This window comes from Pyxicephalus adspersus, chromosome 4, assembly GCF_032062135.1.
Source record: "Pyxicephalus adspersus chromosome 4, UCB_Pads_2.0, whole genome shotgun sequence".
NCBI lineage: Eukaryota > Metazoa > Chordata > Amphibia > Anura > Pyxicephalidae > Pyxicephalus > Pyxicephalus adspersus.
In genome coordinates this window covers 67,803,820-67,821,753 of record NC_092861.1, presented here as the reverse complement: position 1 = coordinate 67,821,753, position 17,934 = coordinate 67,803,820, and the positions used below count along the sequence as shown (strand labels likewise).

Genomic DNA, 17,934 nt, shown 5'->3' with positions numbered 1-17,934 from the left:
CCACTCTAAAGTACTTAGATTGTGCAGTAAAATCAGAGTAAGCAATAATAGTAAATAAAAGGAGCCTGTACATTTATGCTAGACTGAACGTTAAGGTAAGGTTCAGCTAACCTGCAGTACGTGTCTCCTCTTTGGTGCTGCTCTTTGCAGACTAATTCCTCTGTAATTCCGCCAAGGCTCTCTCCCAAGGTAAATGATGCCCATGGTCATCAAACCCACTTCTTGTATGCCAAGGCATTATGGAGTGCTTCATCATATTGATGTTTTTATTAAAAAATGCAGACTGTGGGCTGGCAATATCACTTGTCTTTGTAAGGTACTGACAAGATTTTGAACGCTATGTATATGTCACCTAGGTTCCTCACACAGGGTCCAGGTTAGTATGTTTTGAAAATAGCAAGCCTTGTGTTTGTTGTAGATCCTGGGGTCCAGAGGCTTTGTAGAACATTGAGTGGGAAAATCCTAAATTACTAGATCCATATCTTACCTGATAGCCAGACCTCACTCTTTGGTCTCAAATGTCCACAGTGCTTTTCATAAGTAAACTGATGTTTACATTTCAAATTATTTTGGGTAAAAAAATAAAATAAAAATAAAAACATGTTTCAATTTGCTCCAACAGGTGAAACAAAAAATATTTCTGATTATGTGAGGGATGTTACGTGGATCAACAGTTTCTGGTGTCATTTCTTTCAAAACTTTAATACCCAGTTACATTCTGTGCTGCTAGAAAAGCTTCCAGCTTTTTCTTAAAGAAATCTATATTGTTGGATAAAAGTAAAAGGACAAACTTTCTTGGACTGTTCCTGGTTTACTAATGCCACTACCAGCTGAGCCAATCCTCTTTATAAGATGTATAAGATTCTTATAGAATGGCATTTACCACACATAGGCATAACTTTCATATCTGGTGGGTATGTGGCTGATATTAAAGAACTTTGGTCCATCAATTAATGGAGTTGAATATCTGCAGCAATCATCCAAATTCATAATCTGCCCAGCTGGCAGTTGAACAGTCAGGACAGAAGACACATTCAGAGTTGTCACCTTCACATCTTGTCTTTCCAAGTTTAAAACTTTCAAACATTACCAAATGGATTAGTCATTTAAATAATTTTAAAATACTCACCCTAATGCTAGTTTCTTAGCTGTCTCCATTGCACTTGGTAACCGTTGTGAAATTTGTTAAGTAAAGAACAACAACCATGGACATGAAAAGTAAATTTTATTAAACATGTTTACATAACATGAGTTGGAATTTTATTTAAAAGCACAGGGGGGTGTTAAGACAAGTGGTCAAAATAGAAAGATACTACCCAATTATAATTTTGTTTTGGCCACTAAGACAGTACATAATCTATTAGTGCACCAGTGCTTCGAGTTCTTCCTGCTCAGCAGGTCAAGCAGTAACCTATTGTTGCCCTACAGAAATATGGGCATAATGGTTGCAGCCTGTATAATAACAATAAATATTTCACTTGGTGCAGGCAGTATGTCTATGAATCAAAACCTAGTGTGTACACAATTTCTACATGTGTTACAGTCCCACAGTAGGAATCTACACCAAAATATTTATCAGAAGGAATTTGGTCCGTACTACATTACGTTTCCATAGGGTAAAAAATAATGTCCATCTATAGGCATTTAGCACCAGACTAACACAACTAGTCTGGTAAAAACCTGCAAAATGTCTATAAGAAAAGTGGATGGCTTAGAGTTCTTGATTATGTCATCAGAATTACGGGCAAACTGTACAAACACATGCAACATACAAGCTGACCTATGTGGAACTAACACACATTATTGAATTACCTTTTTTGTCTCTTTATTTTTTAAAATTTTTTATAAAACGTGCATGCAGCTCTGAATTACGCTATGTCATGCTGCTCTACTTGAGTGATCACAAAATTGAATGGAGCAAAAAAGGTGGAGTAGGGGAGGAGTCATACCAATGCACCTGCACAGTCTGCAGCTCTTAACACATGTACAGAATTCACAAAGAGTTTCAAGGCCGAGAATGGACAAAGTAACCGCTAACAGAAATAGAGGAGAGAGGGTTTTTTTCTAGTCCCAAAAAAGTAAAATATTTTGCGTTAAAAAATCAAGCGTTGTGCTTGCATCAATCTCAAACAAATGTAAATGAAAATCTGATAAAAATATTAATAAGTGCAGAATATTTCTACTGGAATTTCCAGTGAATTTTTAAACCGCTCATACAATGCTCTACCCAGGACAGACAAGGGTGTCTAAAGTGACACATATCATAGAGGCCTGAGTACAGCTCAAAGTGTCAAATGCTCATTCCCACCATTGCTTGGTAACTCTGGATGTCAATATTGTTTTTTGACACAAAAACAAGTACAGCGACTGGCTGATGGCAAACAAAACAGCACGGACAAAACATTATTTGTAAATGCCAAAGTCATAAAATCTCTTGCATCAACCTCAGCACTAGTTGCAGAAAGAATTCTTTAAACCTCTCCCATGCTTAGAAAAACAAGAGAAATAAAACAAAAAATATCATAATCTGTACTGCAATCCAAAATTTACAAAATAAAAATGGATTTTTTTTTCATATATATTATATACTATATCCTCTGTTTTTAGTATTTTTTGTAAAGAATATTTTTGAAGTATTCATTTATTCCACAGACTGTCATAGTAAAACAGAAAATAACACAAACAAGTTGGCTTTTTTTTTATCAATCAGCATTTTGGACAATGAAAAATTGGCAACCTCATCATGTGACGTAAAGAAAGCTGTTGCATACATACTGATTTTTGTAGTGTTATTCAATTTCTGTAAGAACAAAGATGCATTTTGTCACACCGAGACAGGAATTTTGTGGCATGCAACTGCTGCACTGCAGCGTCTGCATATCATTTCCTAGCCCTGGTGCCAGAATGCAGGAGTTTAGTGCAGACAAATGCTGTGCTCCAATGAAATTGCAGCATGCAGTATAATACATAAAATACATCTGTGGCTCCAAGTTGTGTAACACTACACGAAATAAAGCAAGGTAATTAATAATAGGACAGCACTACATAGCAGTGCTTTTTAAAGTCACTGTCAGTATTTCAGGCAGCAGGAAATATTACACAGAATTGTAGCCATTATCACTTCTGTAATGCTCAGCTTTCACAAAATCAATAAAAAGGACAAAAAGTGTTATGTGAGAATTATCACAAATGCCTTTTTGTTTGCTTTTTGTTTTTATGAAACTGGCAGATTAACACATTATATAAAAAAAAATAATGGAATTAACAAGTATAAAATAGGTGGAAATACCAATATGATAACACTGCTTATGGTCTGTAAAAATGTATCACAAACATTTCTAACAGAGTGAAAGCTTCCAGTTTGAATTCAATGTCACCTTACTATATCATTGAGCATGTGTGACTTCCAATAGTGCTGAACTGTATGTTCATTTACAGTACTCATATTCTTGTTTCTCTCTGCCAATATAAGATCTTTTTTGGATCACTACTGCAGGCAAAAAAAAAAAAATGATTGTCTGTCTCCAGCAATGCTTTTGATCATGTAAATATACCACTCTGACTCTTTTATTGGGGATTAACATTGTGAATAAATCAGGCAATACTGCCTTCCAGTTCATTAAGACCTAATAGATGGAGGCCCTGTTGAACTTTCAAGAGATGACTGGGAAGCCCTGCGAGTAAGGGGTGTCAGTGTTGGATCCACCAATGATGAAGGTGGAAACAACTTGTACCATCCAATCACCACACTGGACAGATCAAGTTCTTCCAGGAGAATCTGTGCCACACCCATGAAGCTTTTGTGATCCATTCGGCCATAATCTCCCCAGACAATTACCTTCAAGACAAAAAAAAGCGTAAATAGGCTACAGATTATAACAACATATAGGTATGCTTTTTGTGCATTTTGAAGATCCTGTGGTTTAGATATTTGCAGGTCTTATTTTATTTATTTTTTTAACATGGAGCATAACCATTCTGTAGGTCATACATGCTAGCATTCACAAGCATGGAGGCAAGTATTACCTATCTTTGCCAATCTTTGATTATATACCCAACTAGATACTAAACTATTAAGTTTGAATAACTGATCTATGCAGTGCTATTGCATATGTACCCTTGTTTGAAGGACAAGTTGAAGTACTGTAAGACTGCAAGCTCACAGACAAATGTTATAGTCAAAAGGTAAAAACGAAATATATATAGTTATAGAAATAATACTTGTAACATGATAATACAGAAAAAAATATGGTAATAAAAAAATATTACAGTACAAAAATAACATCAAATGAAAGGGTGCTGCTTAAAAGATTTGATAGAAAAAAAATAATTTACTATATTACCAATATGCTAGAAAAGAAAGTAATATCACCATACTCTTTGTCCATGGAAGTCATTATACAAGTTTGGTGGGTAGGAGTAGTAAACTGCATAATAGCCTCTTTCACATATAACAGCAATACCAAGCACTAAATGTGAAGGGGCTATAATGCTCATTACATTGGATAAATAAAACACATATATACACAGAATATACTTTATCATATCCAAGGTTAATAATTAATTCTGACCAATGAAGTGATGTGTACAATTTAATGCAGGTACTTTTAAGTGCCTTCCTGTCATTTCATTGTTCAAAATAGTGACCAACATTCAAGGTCTCCGGAAACAGAAATCATGAAAGATTGTTTAATTAACGCAAAATATGTTTAGGATTATTTTGGACTTATTGCCTTAAAATAATTAACTATTAAAGAATTGTGTCGTATTTATCTTTGCCAGAAACCTTTTTTTTGCATACTCAAACAACGTGTTTGAGTAAACCTGTTTACCTAAACAACCTGGACTGAGTTTTGTATCTTTATATTTAGTGATTCTAGAGGTTGGCATTCAACAAACTCAGGGATTGTAAGTCCACCTCCTCTGGAGAATATGTTTACAGTGGAGGTGCCTGTTTTAAAATGAAATGAACACAGTTTAATTTGTCATAAATATATGCCCACAGGTTCCTTTTTGCAGCCAAAAGCAAATTGCAAAGCAAAGAAATGCAGTTGGCACATTTTAGTAAAATACTCAAGTTTCTAAAGCTATTATTGACAGCTTTACCTGAAGCACCTTTCCATGGGGATTTTCCTCAAAAACCAAGGTCTGTTGATAAAGGGGATCAAGAGTTTTTCTTGCAATTCTTGTCTTCTTCTTGGCTATACATGCTCCATTTTCTAAAACATACACCTTGACATATGGAGCTGCAAATGAAGTTTAATACATAAAACAATGTTTTCAAGAAAGTACAGTACTAAATACTGCAATTCTTTTTTTAAAAAATATAGCTTACACTAAACCATCCAAAACTATACTGTGTTAACTAATAAATTTAAAATCAAATTTTTTACTGATTAGTATTTATTACTAGTAGATGGTGCTGTGTCCTCATGTAATGTGTATAACAAACGTTACATGAGGATACCATCTACCAGTATGGCCTGAGTAAAAACCAAGATCCCTTTTTGAATGGTATTTTGAGTGTGGGGAAAAAAAATCTTGGTTTATACTTGAGTATATACATCATATATTATATGGGTTTGTGGAACAAATATGTCTTACATTTGTGATGGAAGTGATACTTTTTCTGTTTAAACAAGTCTCTGTTTTAAATTAATCTGAAATACAGTCTGCCTGGAGTCTTCAGTTTTACTTCCGGGCAGAGGTGCATAATACCAGTCCACCCAATTTCCTTTGGACCGTACTGTAGCTATCAGAGAATCTTTTTTACTTTTCTTTTTGTAATGCTGGAAGGTTAGTTCCAAACATGCCTAAAACAGATCTTTCACAGTACCATCCATGAGCCGGTTTTAAATGGAAGTGCTTTGTGAAGTGATCTAGGCAGCTGTAACAAAGTGTCAAATATATAGAACCTGGATAAGGTTGGTATTGTTTCCTGGAGAATAGTTGAAGAAATCCCCTAATTCTTTTGTTATAAGTGACTACACAGAAAGTGTTTGTATATACCCAAAAGAGAGAGACAGATATTTTAAGAAAACCCTAACAGAATATCTAACACTTCCACGATCCACAAATTCTGTAATTTATTTCGCTATACTCAGAAATTGGAGGTAAAGTTCCTAATAGGAAAGTAAAAAACTGACAGATATTAATAACACTTTTCTACTCTATTTATAAGTTAAATGACATTTTGTCCATAATGCCAGTTTAAGGTAAATTCAAGGTGACTTTCTCACATTATCAAAATAATAGTGATTTTGCATTGATTTACCTTATTTTTTAAAGATCCTGGTATCTTTGTGATATGCAACCAATTTCAGTAAGTACTTTATTTTCAGTTTGAAGCCTGCAGAATATCAGGCTAAAGTATATATCAAGACATTTTTTATGTTTTTGATAGAGATGGAGGGGTTTATATTTTATCTCACTAGGAAGATTTCTCATTACTTTCCTACTTGTAGACTCAATAGGAAGTCTGGTACAGCAATGAAAATCTTGCAATGGTTCTAACCCCTCACCGTTGTATTCACATCTAAAAAGATGTCATAATTTAAGTCTTCACAGAGCATCAGTTTACCAGTAAGCATTGGATTTTACATAGCCAGGTGTATGAGAGGAGAACAGGTGGTGTAGGTAATAATGGCAGAAGGAATGCAAAAACCTGGGTAGATATTGTGTCTGTTACATGAGTTTCCATTTTATATTTTTATGTTTAACAAATTACACCTAATACAATGCTGGATCTGTTTAAATGGAAAAAAAAACAAAAAGAAGTACTGGCTTCTCTGGACTTACCTGGTGTGGATTTTGAACCAGGCTTTTGTATTAGACCTCGTGCTCTTATTACTTCAACTTCTAGTTGTCCTTTCTTATCTACCATACCAATTTGTATGTCACCTAAAAGAAAACATTCTATTATGCCAAACCTTACATAAAATACTGTGTGTAGCATAATACGGCCTCTTGATAAGTTTTCAGGGGTAAATGCAGCATGAACACACGGATGGTTTATTTGTATCCATAAAATATTACTTTACTTTGTGCTTCTTGGCTAAATAAACCAACTTTCACATATACATGTAAATTAAATTTTTTTATTTAATAAATTATTTATTCAATTCTAATATGTTTGCATTACAATTGTATTATTTGATAATATATTTTTAAGATCACAGTTATATTTAAAACTGACATAACGGAATTTTTTTTTAAAACCAAAATGACAGATGTCTTTAGTTATTTGTTCGTAACATCCTTAATATTGAACTCATCAACACAGCTATTAAATACATTTCCCTGACATTCTATTTTTACAGCAGGCATTCAAAGCTAAAACATTCATGTTATATAGTGTTTAGTCTAACTTCTCAAGTTATGTACAGCACACTCCTGTTCACAATTTGCACATCCCTTTCATGTACTGCTTGACAAGTTAAATAAACTAGAGTCGTTTGTGCCTGTTCAAATAGGCAGCAGAGGGTGCCAACACATTATATGAGATATTTGGAATGCATTACAGCACGTACAACTGTAACAAAATCTCCTTGAGAATTGGTCTATTTTTACTCTACTCAAGTTCTCATGTTGAAAAAGCCTTTCACATTCACACAAATTAATAAACAGCACAGTAACCTAAGTTTAATATGCATCTCCTTTATTCCTCTGGTAAACTAAAAGTTTTTACTAGGTCAAATTCTTGAGGTTAAATTACTTAAATTTAAGCTGTTTAATTACCAAACTGAATAATAACTCTGCAAGGGATAATTCATTTATGTTAGTGACTGTTGTGAAAATATACATTGCAAAGAATAGCCAATCCTATGCAAGGAGATAAAAAATGAAGATTAATCCTTATTAAATATAAAAATAATAATTTACAAGAACAAATAAAGTTTTTTCCTTGTTTGTTTCACCTCTTTTATTAAGTTAGAAGAATTATCTCTTGCAGAATGAATATTCACTTTAAAGGGTAAACAGGCCAATCTCCTTTAGTAAATCATTCCAACTGTGTAAGACAATAATGCAAAGTCTATAACCAGTATTTTAACATTGATACCTATCTTTTGTATATATTTTCTCCATCTAACTTTCTGTGCATACTTCTGATCAGATTAAAGATGAGAAATGCTCATGCTTAAACATTAATAAGGAAATGGGATTAATTCTCAACTGTTTAAAGCTCAATAAAGTAGTGTACATCCACACAGAAGTCACATGCTTTCTACATAAAATATTCCCCCCAAATTTCCCCAAATCTATTACAGACAGTGTTGTGTTGCGGCTATGAAAAATACGTACCATACATATTTAAGTGTATACATTTTATCTTAGTTACAATCAAGCATTATTATACCTGTCCATGACAGGTGCATAGGTTTATATCTGGATTGATTTATATTCTAGTATGTATGGTAAGCATCTTTATGCCACCTTTTATACAGTTATGACTTTATACAGTGAACTACGTTCCACTTTTTAAAAGTAAAAAAAATATAGTAACTAAAAAAAATCCTATTCAGCACATATTGAAGCATATATGGGTTTTCTATGGGTTACTTCACAGCATTGCCAACTAAAACTATTATAGGTATGCCTATTTATTTTGAATTATGCGGCATGGCATTTTCTGACATTCAGATTTTCATATTCAGGGTGATGGCTTTTCTGTAGTTTCCAAAATGCTCATACCAAATGTCATGACCTTTGAATGGAGTCCTAATAACATTTTATCATGGCATAGTTTTTTACTCAAACAATATTTACGCAAATATTATTTAGCAAAATTCACATGTAAGATAGTAAAGAATACAATGCTGGTACCTTAAGATGACCTGCCAGAATAACTTGTTGGCCTAGTCCCAATCAGTTGGAGAAGCAAAACCAATATTCATGGTGAAGGAAACTGAACCTTTAAAAACTAATTTGGCAAGGCAGTTACCATATTTTGAAGGAATACAAAAATGTTTTCCCTAAAGCCAGTGTTTACATATATGGAGCTAAGTCTTTTGATCTTTGGGCACTTTTTAGGACATTTACTGGCAGAGGAACAAAACTACCAATCGTCTCGTCTTACAATATACTACATTACAATCTTAATAAGACTCTAGGTAAATGTTTAATGAAGTGTTTGTCCTAAAATTGATGGTGCAGACGACTAATGAAGAACGTGAGCTTTACATACCAAAAACATTGATCAAAAAAGTTATATTCATTTTAAACCTCAAAAATTTCCTGCAAGTGACTTTAGTATGTGAATTATCTTTGCCCCTGGTGAGTGCACACAAGTTTCTACCCAAACTCACACTATGTGCCAGCTTTCTCTTTATTCTGTTTATAATTTCATAAATATTCTAATATAAACAAGATGAGGTGTCTCAAATAGATCTTTGTATTGTAAGCTTTCTGGGAAAGGATTTAACTATGAACTTCAATTTTTCAGTATCTAACTTAAATAGGCCTAGAGGTTAGAACAGGGATGTCAAACTCAAATACACAGAAGGCGGAAATAAAAACTTAGACCAAGTCCGAGGCCAAACTTCAAATTTATTGAAAAAACACCTATTCTCAATAAGAAGAAACAAGAACACATGAGAAGAGCATGCAGTAATATGCACTTTTGCCAGAGAATGCAATGCAACGTGAAACCAAATGAACTGCTGCATTCATTTGATTTCATACTGCATTCTCTGGCACAGTAAAACAATTAATATAGCAATAGCTCTATAATAATTCCTGATAATATTATTCCTGATAATTCCTGATTACCCGGCATCACTTGTGTCTATAAAATGCAGGGCCACGCATAGGCAGAGAGGCCGATGGTCTAGAGTGATGTTGGGAATTGTAGTAGCCGCATTTTACTCGCGTCTATAGAACAGCAGCTTAATATGAATTGCAGCTGGCCCGCCATTACTACAGATTGCAGTAGCAGCGGGCCAGCTGCAATTCATATTAAGAATTCTTTTGATGGCCAAAAAAGGACGTCCTGGGCCAGAGTTTGACACTCCTGGGTTAGAACATTGCAGTACTGAGCATAATTTTGCAGTACTGCGATTCTGAGTTTATGTTCCATAGAAATGATGATTGTATGTTCTCCTTCCACTCTACTGGGATCTCTGTTCTCCTCCTATAATCCAAATACAATACCTTCATGTAAACTAGCTTTAACCAAACTGGACATAGTGTCTTCTTAAGATAATGTGTGATTTAACAAGGAACAGACTGTAAGCTTCTCTGACAATCTAAATTGTGATACAACCAGTGTACACTTTAAAGTGTGGAAAAATATGTTGCAAACAAGTATAATATTGTATAGGAATGTTGATAATAACACATTTTCCTTTGAGTATTATGCGCTATATTTTAAAGTTATACTGTAAGCATTTTTAATGACATACATTCATTTGCTAAAGTCAAGGAAGGTAGTAGTAACCTTCCTTATTTGCAAAGCTCCTCTAAGCTCAGAAATTACTTCCTTCATGTTCTTCCTGCTACCTAATTATTCACACTATTATAACTAATTAATTAACTGTTTGCATAGACATCTTGTAATGTCCTGTAGCTAATTAAGCCTTGTTAACCTATTTTAAAATAATTGCCATATGGCAGATTTAAAAAAGCTAGGGTGCTAAGTATTATGGACAAGATCTGACTCTAACTGTTTAAAATAAATAGGCTTAGACAGCTGTAAAAATGAGTGTTTACATGGTACATTCTATTCTATGTCAGTTATATCTGTGATATGAAATTTTGTACAAGGATAGAGTCTTTATCTGGAATAGCTTAGGTGTGAATCTAATAATGAAAAATAAATTATTTTTTATTAATCCATTCATATGAATGGATCTGGAGTTTGCCTAGGGTATTGATCTGAAGGTTCACATGGCCACAAGATGCCTGCACTTAAACTCTATGGTTAGCTTAGGCACTTCTATGAATAGGTTCATTTTACAGGAGATTTACTGAGGCCCTACTGCCTGTTAAACATAATATGACTACGGGGGCATTTATAAACATATTTGGAAATAAAAAGACAATTGGGTTAATTTACTTAAGAGATTTAGACTGCACAGCAAACTTGCAAAGGGATTTTCACTTATCTTAGTGAGGTAAAGCTTTACTAGCTTCAACCATTCAATCACAGTCAAGCACAAATTATGTTTTTATATTTTCTTGCGTGTGACTGGGTATTCTTTTCAATATGAATTTTTATGTTGTTGTGAAGATTCCTATATAAGGCCATAAATAACTTTAAACTGACTAAATAAACTTTGATGTAAAGCAAAACCCAATGCTACTACTAAAAGAGCACTTCCACTGTATGTTATGAAGGGTGTCTGAATACTTCACTGTAAGTATCAGGATATCCATGAAATGTCTCAATTTATTACTTTAATGAAAACTGTACTTGTGAATAATTATTAATATGTAAAGATTATTACCTTATTAGCCAATTATTTTGCTGTCAGTAAAATATTTATTTCAGGGGAAGCTATGGTGGGTGACATGTTAAGGTTTTCCTGATACATATGCCAAGCAAGATGCAACTGGTCTGTAAATATTTTAAAGCGGAACATAAGTCCCACTTTAAAAACTAAAGAATCAGGCAGGTGGTAAATGCAGAAAGGGACAGGAAATGTTCCTTCTGCAAGAAACTGTAATACTTGCTTCATCGTACCCAGAAAATGTGCAAAAACCGAACTGTGTGTGCACAGCATCAACTTTGATTGCCAGGGAATGAATGAACCAAGGATGAATGGACGTCATCCTGGCATGGTGTATCAAGATGGCTGAAGAGAAGCAAGATAGTGGCACCCTCTGATGGAATGTGAATAGGCCAGTCACGCAGATTTAATCCTTCTCTAATTCTAACAAAGCCTGGCTTTCTGAGGAAACTAAGGTTCCTTGCCCTGAAAGTACAACATTATCCTCAGATCACAGCTATTTCTACAATTCACTGACCTTCTCAGCTTCCATTATAACTATTTTGATAAAAAAAAGGACTGTGAAGTTTATCAACACTTACCCATAGCAGGAGTTGCCAGTGTCTGTCGGCCTACTAACTGTGCAGGACCAAGTCCATCTAGAAAGTCACTGAACTGGCTGTCAACACCCAGCCTTACTCCAGGAAATATTAAACTGCAAAGAAGAAAACACACACACTGGTACAAAGATGCATATAAATATTTACAAATTATTGCAGTTTAGTGGAGAAGACTTTAAAAAAAAAAAGAAAACCTGGGAAAAGGGCACACAGCAATGTTCCACCAGAATGGAATGGAGACTGATAAGGGTGACAGAAGAAAATATGGCTTAGTTACTGACAATATTACCATTTCCATAAATATTCTCAGACACTGTATACCTGAAGTGAGTTACGTCTAAAGCAGGGGTGCCCAAAAAGTCGATTGCGATCTACCAAAGGCAAGGCGAGTCGATTGTGGAGCCCCGCCTTACACCTCCCTGCTGTTAACCAGCAGCCCTGCTGCACGTCTAAAGGGATGCTAGGGATGTCTTTCAGTGGGTGCGTGAGAAGGCTCCGTGTAATAGTGAGGAGTGGGCAGGGAGGCAGAGATTGCACGAGGGCAGTCTAAGGTGAGCAGTGCTGGGCCAAGTCAGTTCTGGCTTGGGGTCAGGGTTCAACTACCGAGATACCTTTGTACATATTGAGAGTTCTTTTTCTTGTGCAGCACGTCATTCTCCTGTGACAAGTGAACTGTAGCTTTCCTGTCACTATATTCTTGTAGTGCAATGTCTGTACAATGTTAGTGCACTATAGTCTTGCTGTGCAATGTTCTGCCATTCAATGTCTCATTAGTGCCAGTCACTTCTGTGTCATACTCGGTATATATATATATATATATATATAAATAAATATATGTTTAGCATTTTTATTGTTGGTAGATCATTTTGACTTGGTCATTTTAAAAGTAGCTCGCAAACCAAAAAATTGTGGGCACCAATGGTCTAAAGGCTGCTGACTAAAAACCTTTACATTTTACAGTATCTTGGTAGCACACCGCTAAAGTGATTAATGCATTTGCATTTGCATTTGCAACAACATTAATACTGTTGATGGGATGAGAATGGTCATAAAACTATTTGAAAGTGATTTAAAAAGTGGAGATCCACAATTAGTTAATTTTGTCTTGTGTGAAACAAAATTATCATTTACTTTTAATGTATCGTTCATTATTACATTTAACTACAAATAAAAAGCCTTTACCTAACAGTACTTTAATGTTGAACTCTGAAACAGTTTCACAGCTTTTGATGTATGAGCTAAAAAGTATCTTATTCAAAACAATAGTGTAATATTATGCAGGTTACCAGTCATTTGATGTGGTGGAGGCATTATTCTCCTTTTCACTTATTTCCTCTGTTCTCCTGGTGATTCCAACAGTAACAAATTTCCTGTCCTGTTTCCTGACAACACTTACCAATCGTACAGCATCAATGGAAGAGCATTGTCACCCTTGGACCAACTACCTGATTTAAATTACAAATACCCTCCCCCTTACTTAACTCACTTATAAAGGGATAATGTGTCCTGTAGTGGGAAATAGTTAAAAGTTAGAGAGTGATTTATTGCTAGGAAGATTTTACAGCTTTTATTGTGTTCATAGTGCCAACAGCAACCAAAACCAGGTCATAGCTGACAAAACACATCACATAGACTTACACATAGGCCACACTTATCACACTAAGGCTACGTACACACGTTAGATTTTTGTCGTTGGAAAGGATCTTTCACAATCCTTTCCAAAGACAAAAGACTAGGATGCATCAACGGGTGTTGAACATACAGCTCCGTTCTGCTTTATAGCTAAGCTCTCACCCCTTCACTTGCATTGCTGTCGTTCGACTTTTGTGGATCTGCCAGGACAGATCCATGAATCACATCAAACGGCTGCTTTACCCGTCAGATTTTTGTCCGATACAAGCCCTGTGGCAAGAATCGGACGAGAATCATCTGAGGTGTGTACGTAGCCCTAGAGTTTAGGAGCTAGATTTTCTCAATATGGTTTCAAGTTAACTTTCAACATTTTCCATCAATTGCAATCTCATTTCATAACAATCTGAAATGGCAATACTGAAGTCCTGTACCAAAGAATGATGGCAGACACTGTGTCCTATGCCACACTATATACTTACTTTCCTTCAGAGCTGTAGCTGTTAATACTTCCATCTGTTGACTCTCTGCTTGGCTGCCTAACCATACGACTTCTCATTTCAGCTGCCATTCCGGTTTCTGTGCTTCTTTGTATTGTACTTTTGAATTTCTTGTTGCTGGAATCTATAGAGACAATGCACTATTAATATAATTTACTGAAAATCTGAATTCTACATCCTGGTATGAAACAAAAAGCACTGAATTAATACAGAAGCAAATACCAGCAGTATAGGGTTATCATTATGTGCAATGTCATGATTGCCTTGATGTTTTTTTGTTTCAGAAGCTTTTAGAATCTTGTGCAGATATTTAACTACTTTGTTAAAAAGGAAAATAGACAGCAGTTGTTTGTCTCAGTGCCATTTTAAAATGACACCCACATTGAATCAGCTCATGTGGGTCCCAGTCAATCAGCTCAAAATGTTAAGAGTGCTTAAGACAATCAGCTTCTGGGCTTTGGATCTTGCTATATAGCACCCCACAAAAGAGGTTATCACAATATTTCATGAACAACATTTGTTTACAACTTTTATACCAAGATTTTAGGAAGTGCCCAAAACATAACAGATATAGTAAAAAGTCAAATATTTTACTAATATATATTCATTTCAATAAAATTGTGATAAAAATTGCTACTGCCACTTAATTGTAATCATCCATGTGAAGCCAAGAATATAACCATACATTCACATCAAGATTCTATCCTAAAATTGCTAAAGAAAATTTCTATTTCTCAACACATTTCGTATATATGTTTTTCAGGCGAATGGGTACAATCATCCAAGCAATATGGGTTAGCGTCAATATGATGATTAGATAACCAGAGAGGAACAGTTTATTGAAGCTTCACACACTCAAAACAATCAAGATCTTAAACATAGGAAGAGAAGGCTGCATAAGTGGGTATCTCTGATAGAGTACCCTTTAATCTTACAAGAAGTAGAAAATGACTCCAAAAAGATAAATAAGCTGGGATAGTTAAAATATTTCAGAAAACCAGATCTAGAAAACATTTATGTTGGATAATCTGAATGACTTTTGAATTTACTGCGCAAAAGATAGTTGCTATCAGAGGTGAATGCATTGCAATTTGGTTTTTAAGGATCACAAACCTGTAAAAAGTTGTTAAGATGCTGTTTTACGCTTTCACCTATCTGATCTTGATTTCTGACCTGATCCTAATCCTAATATTATGCTAACAATTTACCGGAAGCATTTTTTCTATCTGTGTACATTACAAAATATTGTCAAAAGAGGAATAATTCTCTCCCAAAGTAAAATACGTATTCTATTTAAACTTTTACCTGTCTTACATAGAAATCACAGGTATGTGATATGATTTTATTTGGCAGACCCTGACTATTAGATTTTATGGTAAGTATATAGGCATGTATAAATTTGGTAAATGTTGTGTTGGCAAAACTTACAGAAAAATGTATTTGTTTTTTTTTTTTAATAAAAAACTTTTCTATTTTTTAAAAATGTTGTATAATGTCAGGGTAGGCTATGTAGAAGATACTGTCATAAAAGCAAATAGGAATGTAAATAAGTATAGGCTTTAGTCATGTTAGTAGTTGTGTGCTGGATGTATGTATATTTATAAGGTAGGTAAAACAGAACAAATACATTTTTCTGCTGTTACATAACATTTTTCACCGGTTACAATGTTTGTGAAAGCACATTAACACGCAACTACTCCATATGTCCTCCTGGGTAACTTTTGTGCTAACTGGTGCTCTTAAGAAAACATTTAACATCTACTTAAAGTAGAATTACACCCTATACCTTAACCAGTTAAATGTCAAACATTATGAATAGGACCTCTGCAAATGGTTATCCAATAAAGGTTTAATGCTCAGTATTGAGCATGAATTACTGAATAATTTGTATAAGGGTTTCTTTCCTCTTCCAAGGTCACTGATAATTAGAAAGAGAAATGGGCGATGCTGATGCTCAAGAAACTGCCTGCAACACCTGATTTAAATTTCTGTAAAATATTGACGTAAAATATTCAGTGAAATACTGCAATGTGGAAGTTAAAAACTACAAACAGCTTGCCTAACATCAGAGGTGACCCTGCCTAAAGCTCCAGATCCTCTGACATGATGAAGGGGAACCTAGGAATAGAGGTTTGATATCCCTATAACACACCTTACCCGATGATTAATTATACATTCTAAACAGACATGTCCTTACTAGCAACAAAATGTAAAATAACAAATACGCAACCTAATAACATCACTGTAAAAATAGTGGTATGCCAGCATAACATCAGTACAGAGTGCCAATTAGCCACTGTTTGCACATCTAATTACTTTAAAACATGTTGCTTGCCAATTTAAAACAAAGACTTAGTAAAGGATTTTGGTGAATAATTGCTAGCAAATATTGGGTGAATGTGCATTTATTTTACATTTACCCCTTAAACTAACACATGACATACCTAGAAATAGTTTACATTAGAACATACCTAATGTCTTCCAAAAGTATTAATTCACTTTGGTGTTTTTGCTGTATTATTGTGTTTGTTGTGTTGAATTCCATCTGGAACTAAAGTGAGTTTTTTGGGGTTAGCTTTATTTGATTTACACAACATGCCTACCACTATAAATGTGCAAAATTTTTTGTATTGTGACACAAATGACACAACTGAAAACTTTTGTAAACATCTTAAGTGAATGTTTTTCTCTTTGCCATATTGTTGACCCACTTGTATGTAACTTTCCCTTGCCAAATTTGTATTGAATTGGGCAGTTCTAGTTTTCCTTTTAGGAAACAAGGAGAGACAATAATTTAATTTATGGTAATTTTTTTACAAGAAGGCCAAAATATGTTTAAAAGGCCACTAAGATATGAAATCTAAAAATATACCTTGCAAATTAGTTGCATTAGTAAGTGGGTTGTCTAAGAAACTGACTGCATTGTTACCAGTGGAATTGTTCAACAGATAGTAGATGGGTTATTTCACTTATTGTATTTTTATCATACTTTCCAAATGTCTCATATTTCCCCGAAAAGTTGTGGATTTGCAAAATTTGTTTGTTCTTTATTTTAAGAACAGACAAACTTTGCCATTAAGTCCATTTTCCCTTTTTTCTATTCTGTTCCAATATATTTAATGACAGGTAGCAACTAAAATGAAAACAGGTATTGTTTAATAAACAAGTCAAATTTGTGTATATAGTGTTTTATGATCCTGTGTTTAAAATGCTGACAACTGTAAAACATATATCTGCACATGTTATTAAAAGCTGTTCTTTTATATACACTTCCTGGGCAAAGATTGGATTGGGATGTTTAATAGAGTATGGTGTCCAAGTAATTCAGAGAAAAGAACAGGCACAGATCTCTGATCTATATCAGCTATGGGGCATATAAAGGCCATAGAAATGGTTGTCCTTTGTACAGTTTATAGTTAAAGTGCATATAGGTCACGTTAGGACAGATTGAAAGGGCTTAAAGGTTAGATGGGGGTGCCAACCATTACAGGCATGCATAACATTTAGAGAAGTAAATCAGAATTTGATTTGTTGTAAGGCCTGTGCACCAAAGCTTGGTCCTAAAGAAAACCAAATGCCTACATTTAAAACAGAATTTTTTCCCTATTTATAATTAAGCCGAAATATATTAAAAAAGTATAGTATATGGTGTAAACTCTATATGGTACATACACAGTGCAGTGTACACTCCAGCACTATTTCCAGCAACTGTACGTAGCCAACAATAAAGTGCTAAGACAGTGTAAGTAAGTAAATATT

The 17,934-nt window shown here is 34.4% G+C and overlaps 1 protein-coding gene across 1 annotated transcript in view; it reads right to left on the bottom strand.

The window, feature by feature from the left end:
- Window positions 1–1,208: 1,208 nt before the first annotated feature.
- RIMS1 (regulating synaptic membrane exocytosis 1) overlaps window positions 1,209–17,934 on the bottom strand; it is a gene marked incomplete in the record, with an annotated part of 182,121 nt that continues 165,395 nt past the window's right edge. The window contains 5 exon segments of the mRNA XM_072408512.1: window positions 1,209–3,838; window positions 5,107–5,246; window positions 6,799–6,900; window positions 12,029–12,141; window positions 14,158–14,299. Of these exon segments, the coding sequence (XP_072264613.1) occupies window positions 3,620–3,838; window positions 5,107–5,246; window positions 6,799–6,900; window positions 12,029–12,141; window positions 14,158–14,299 (716 nt within the window).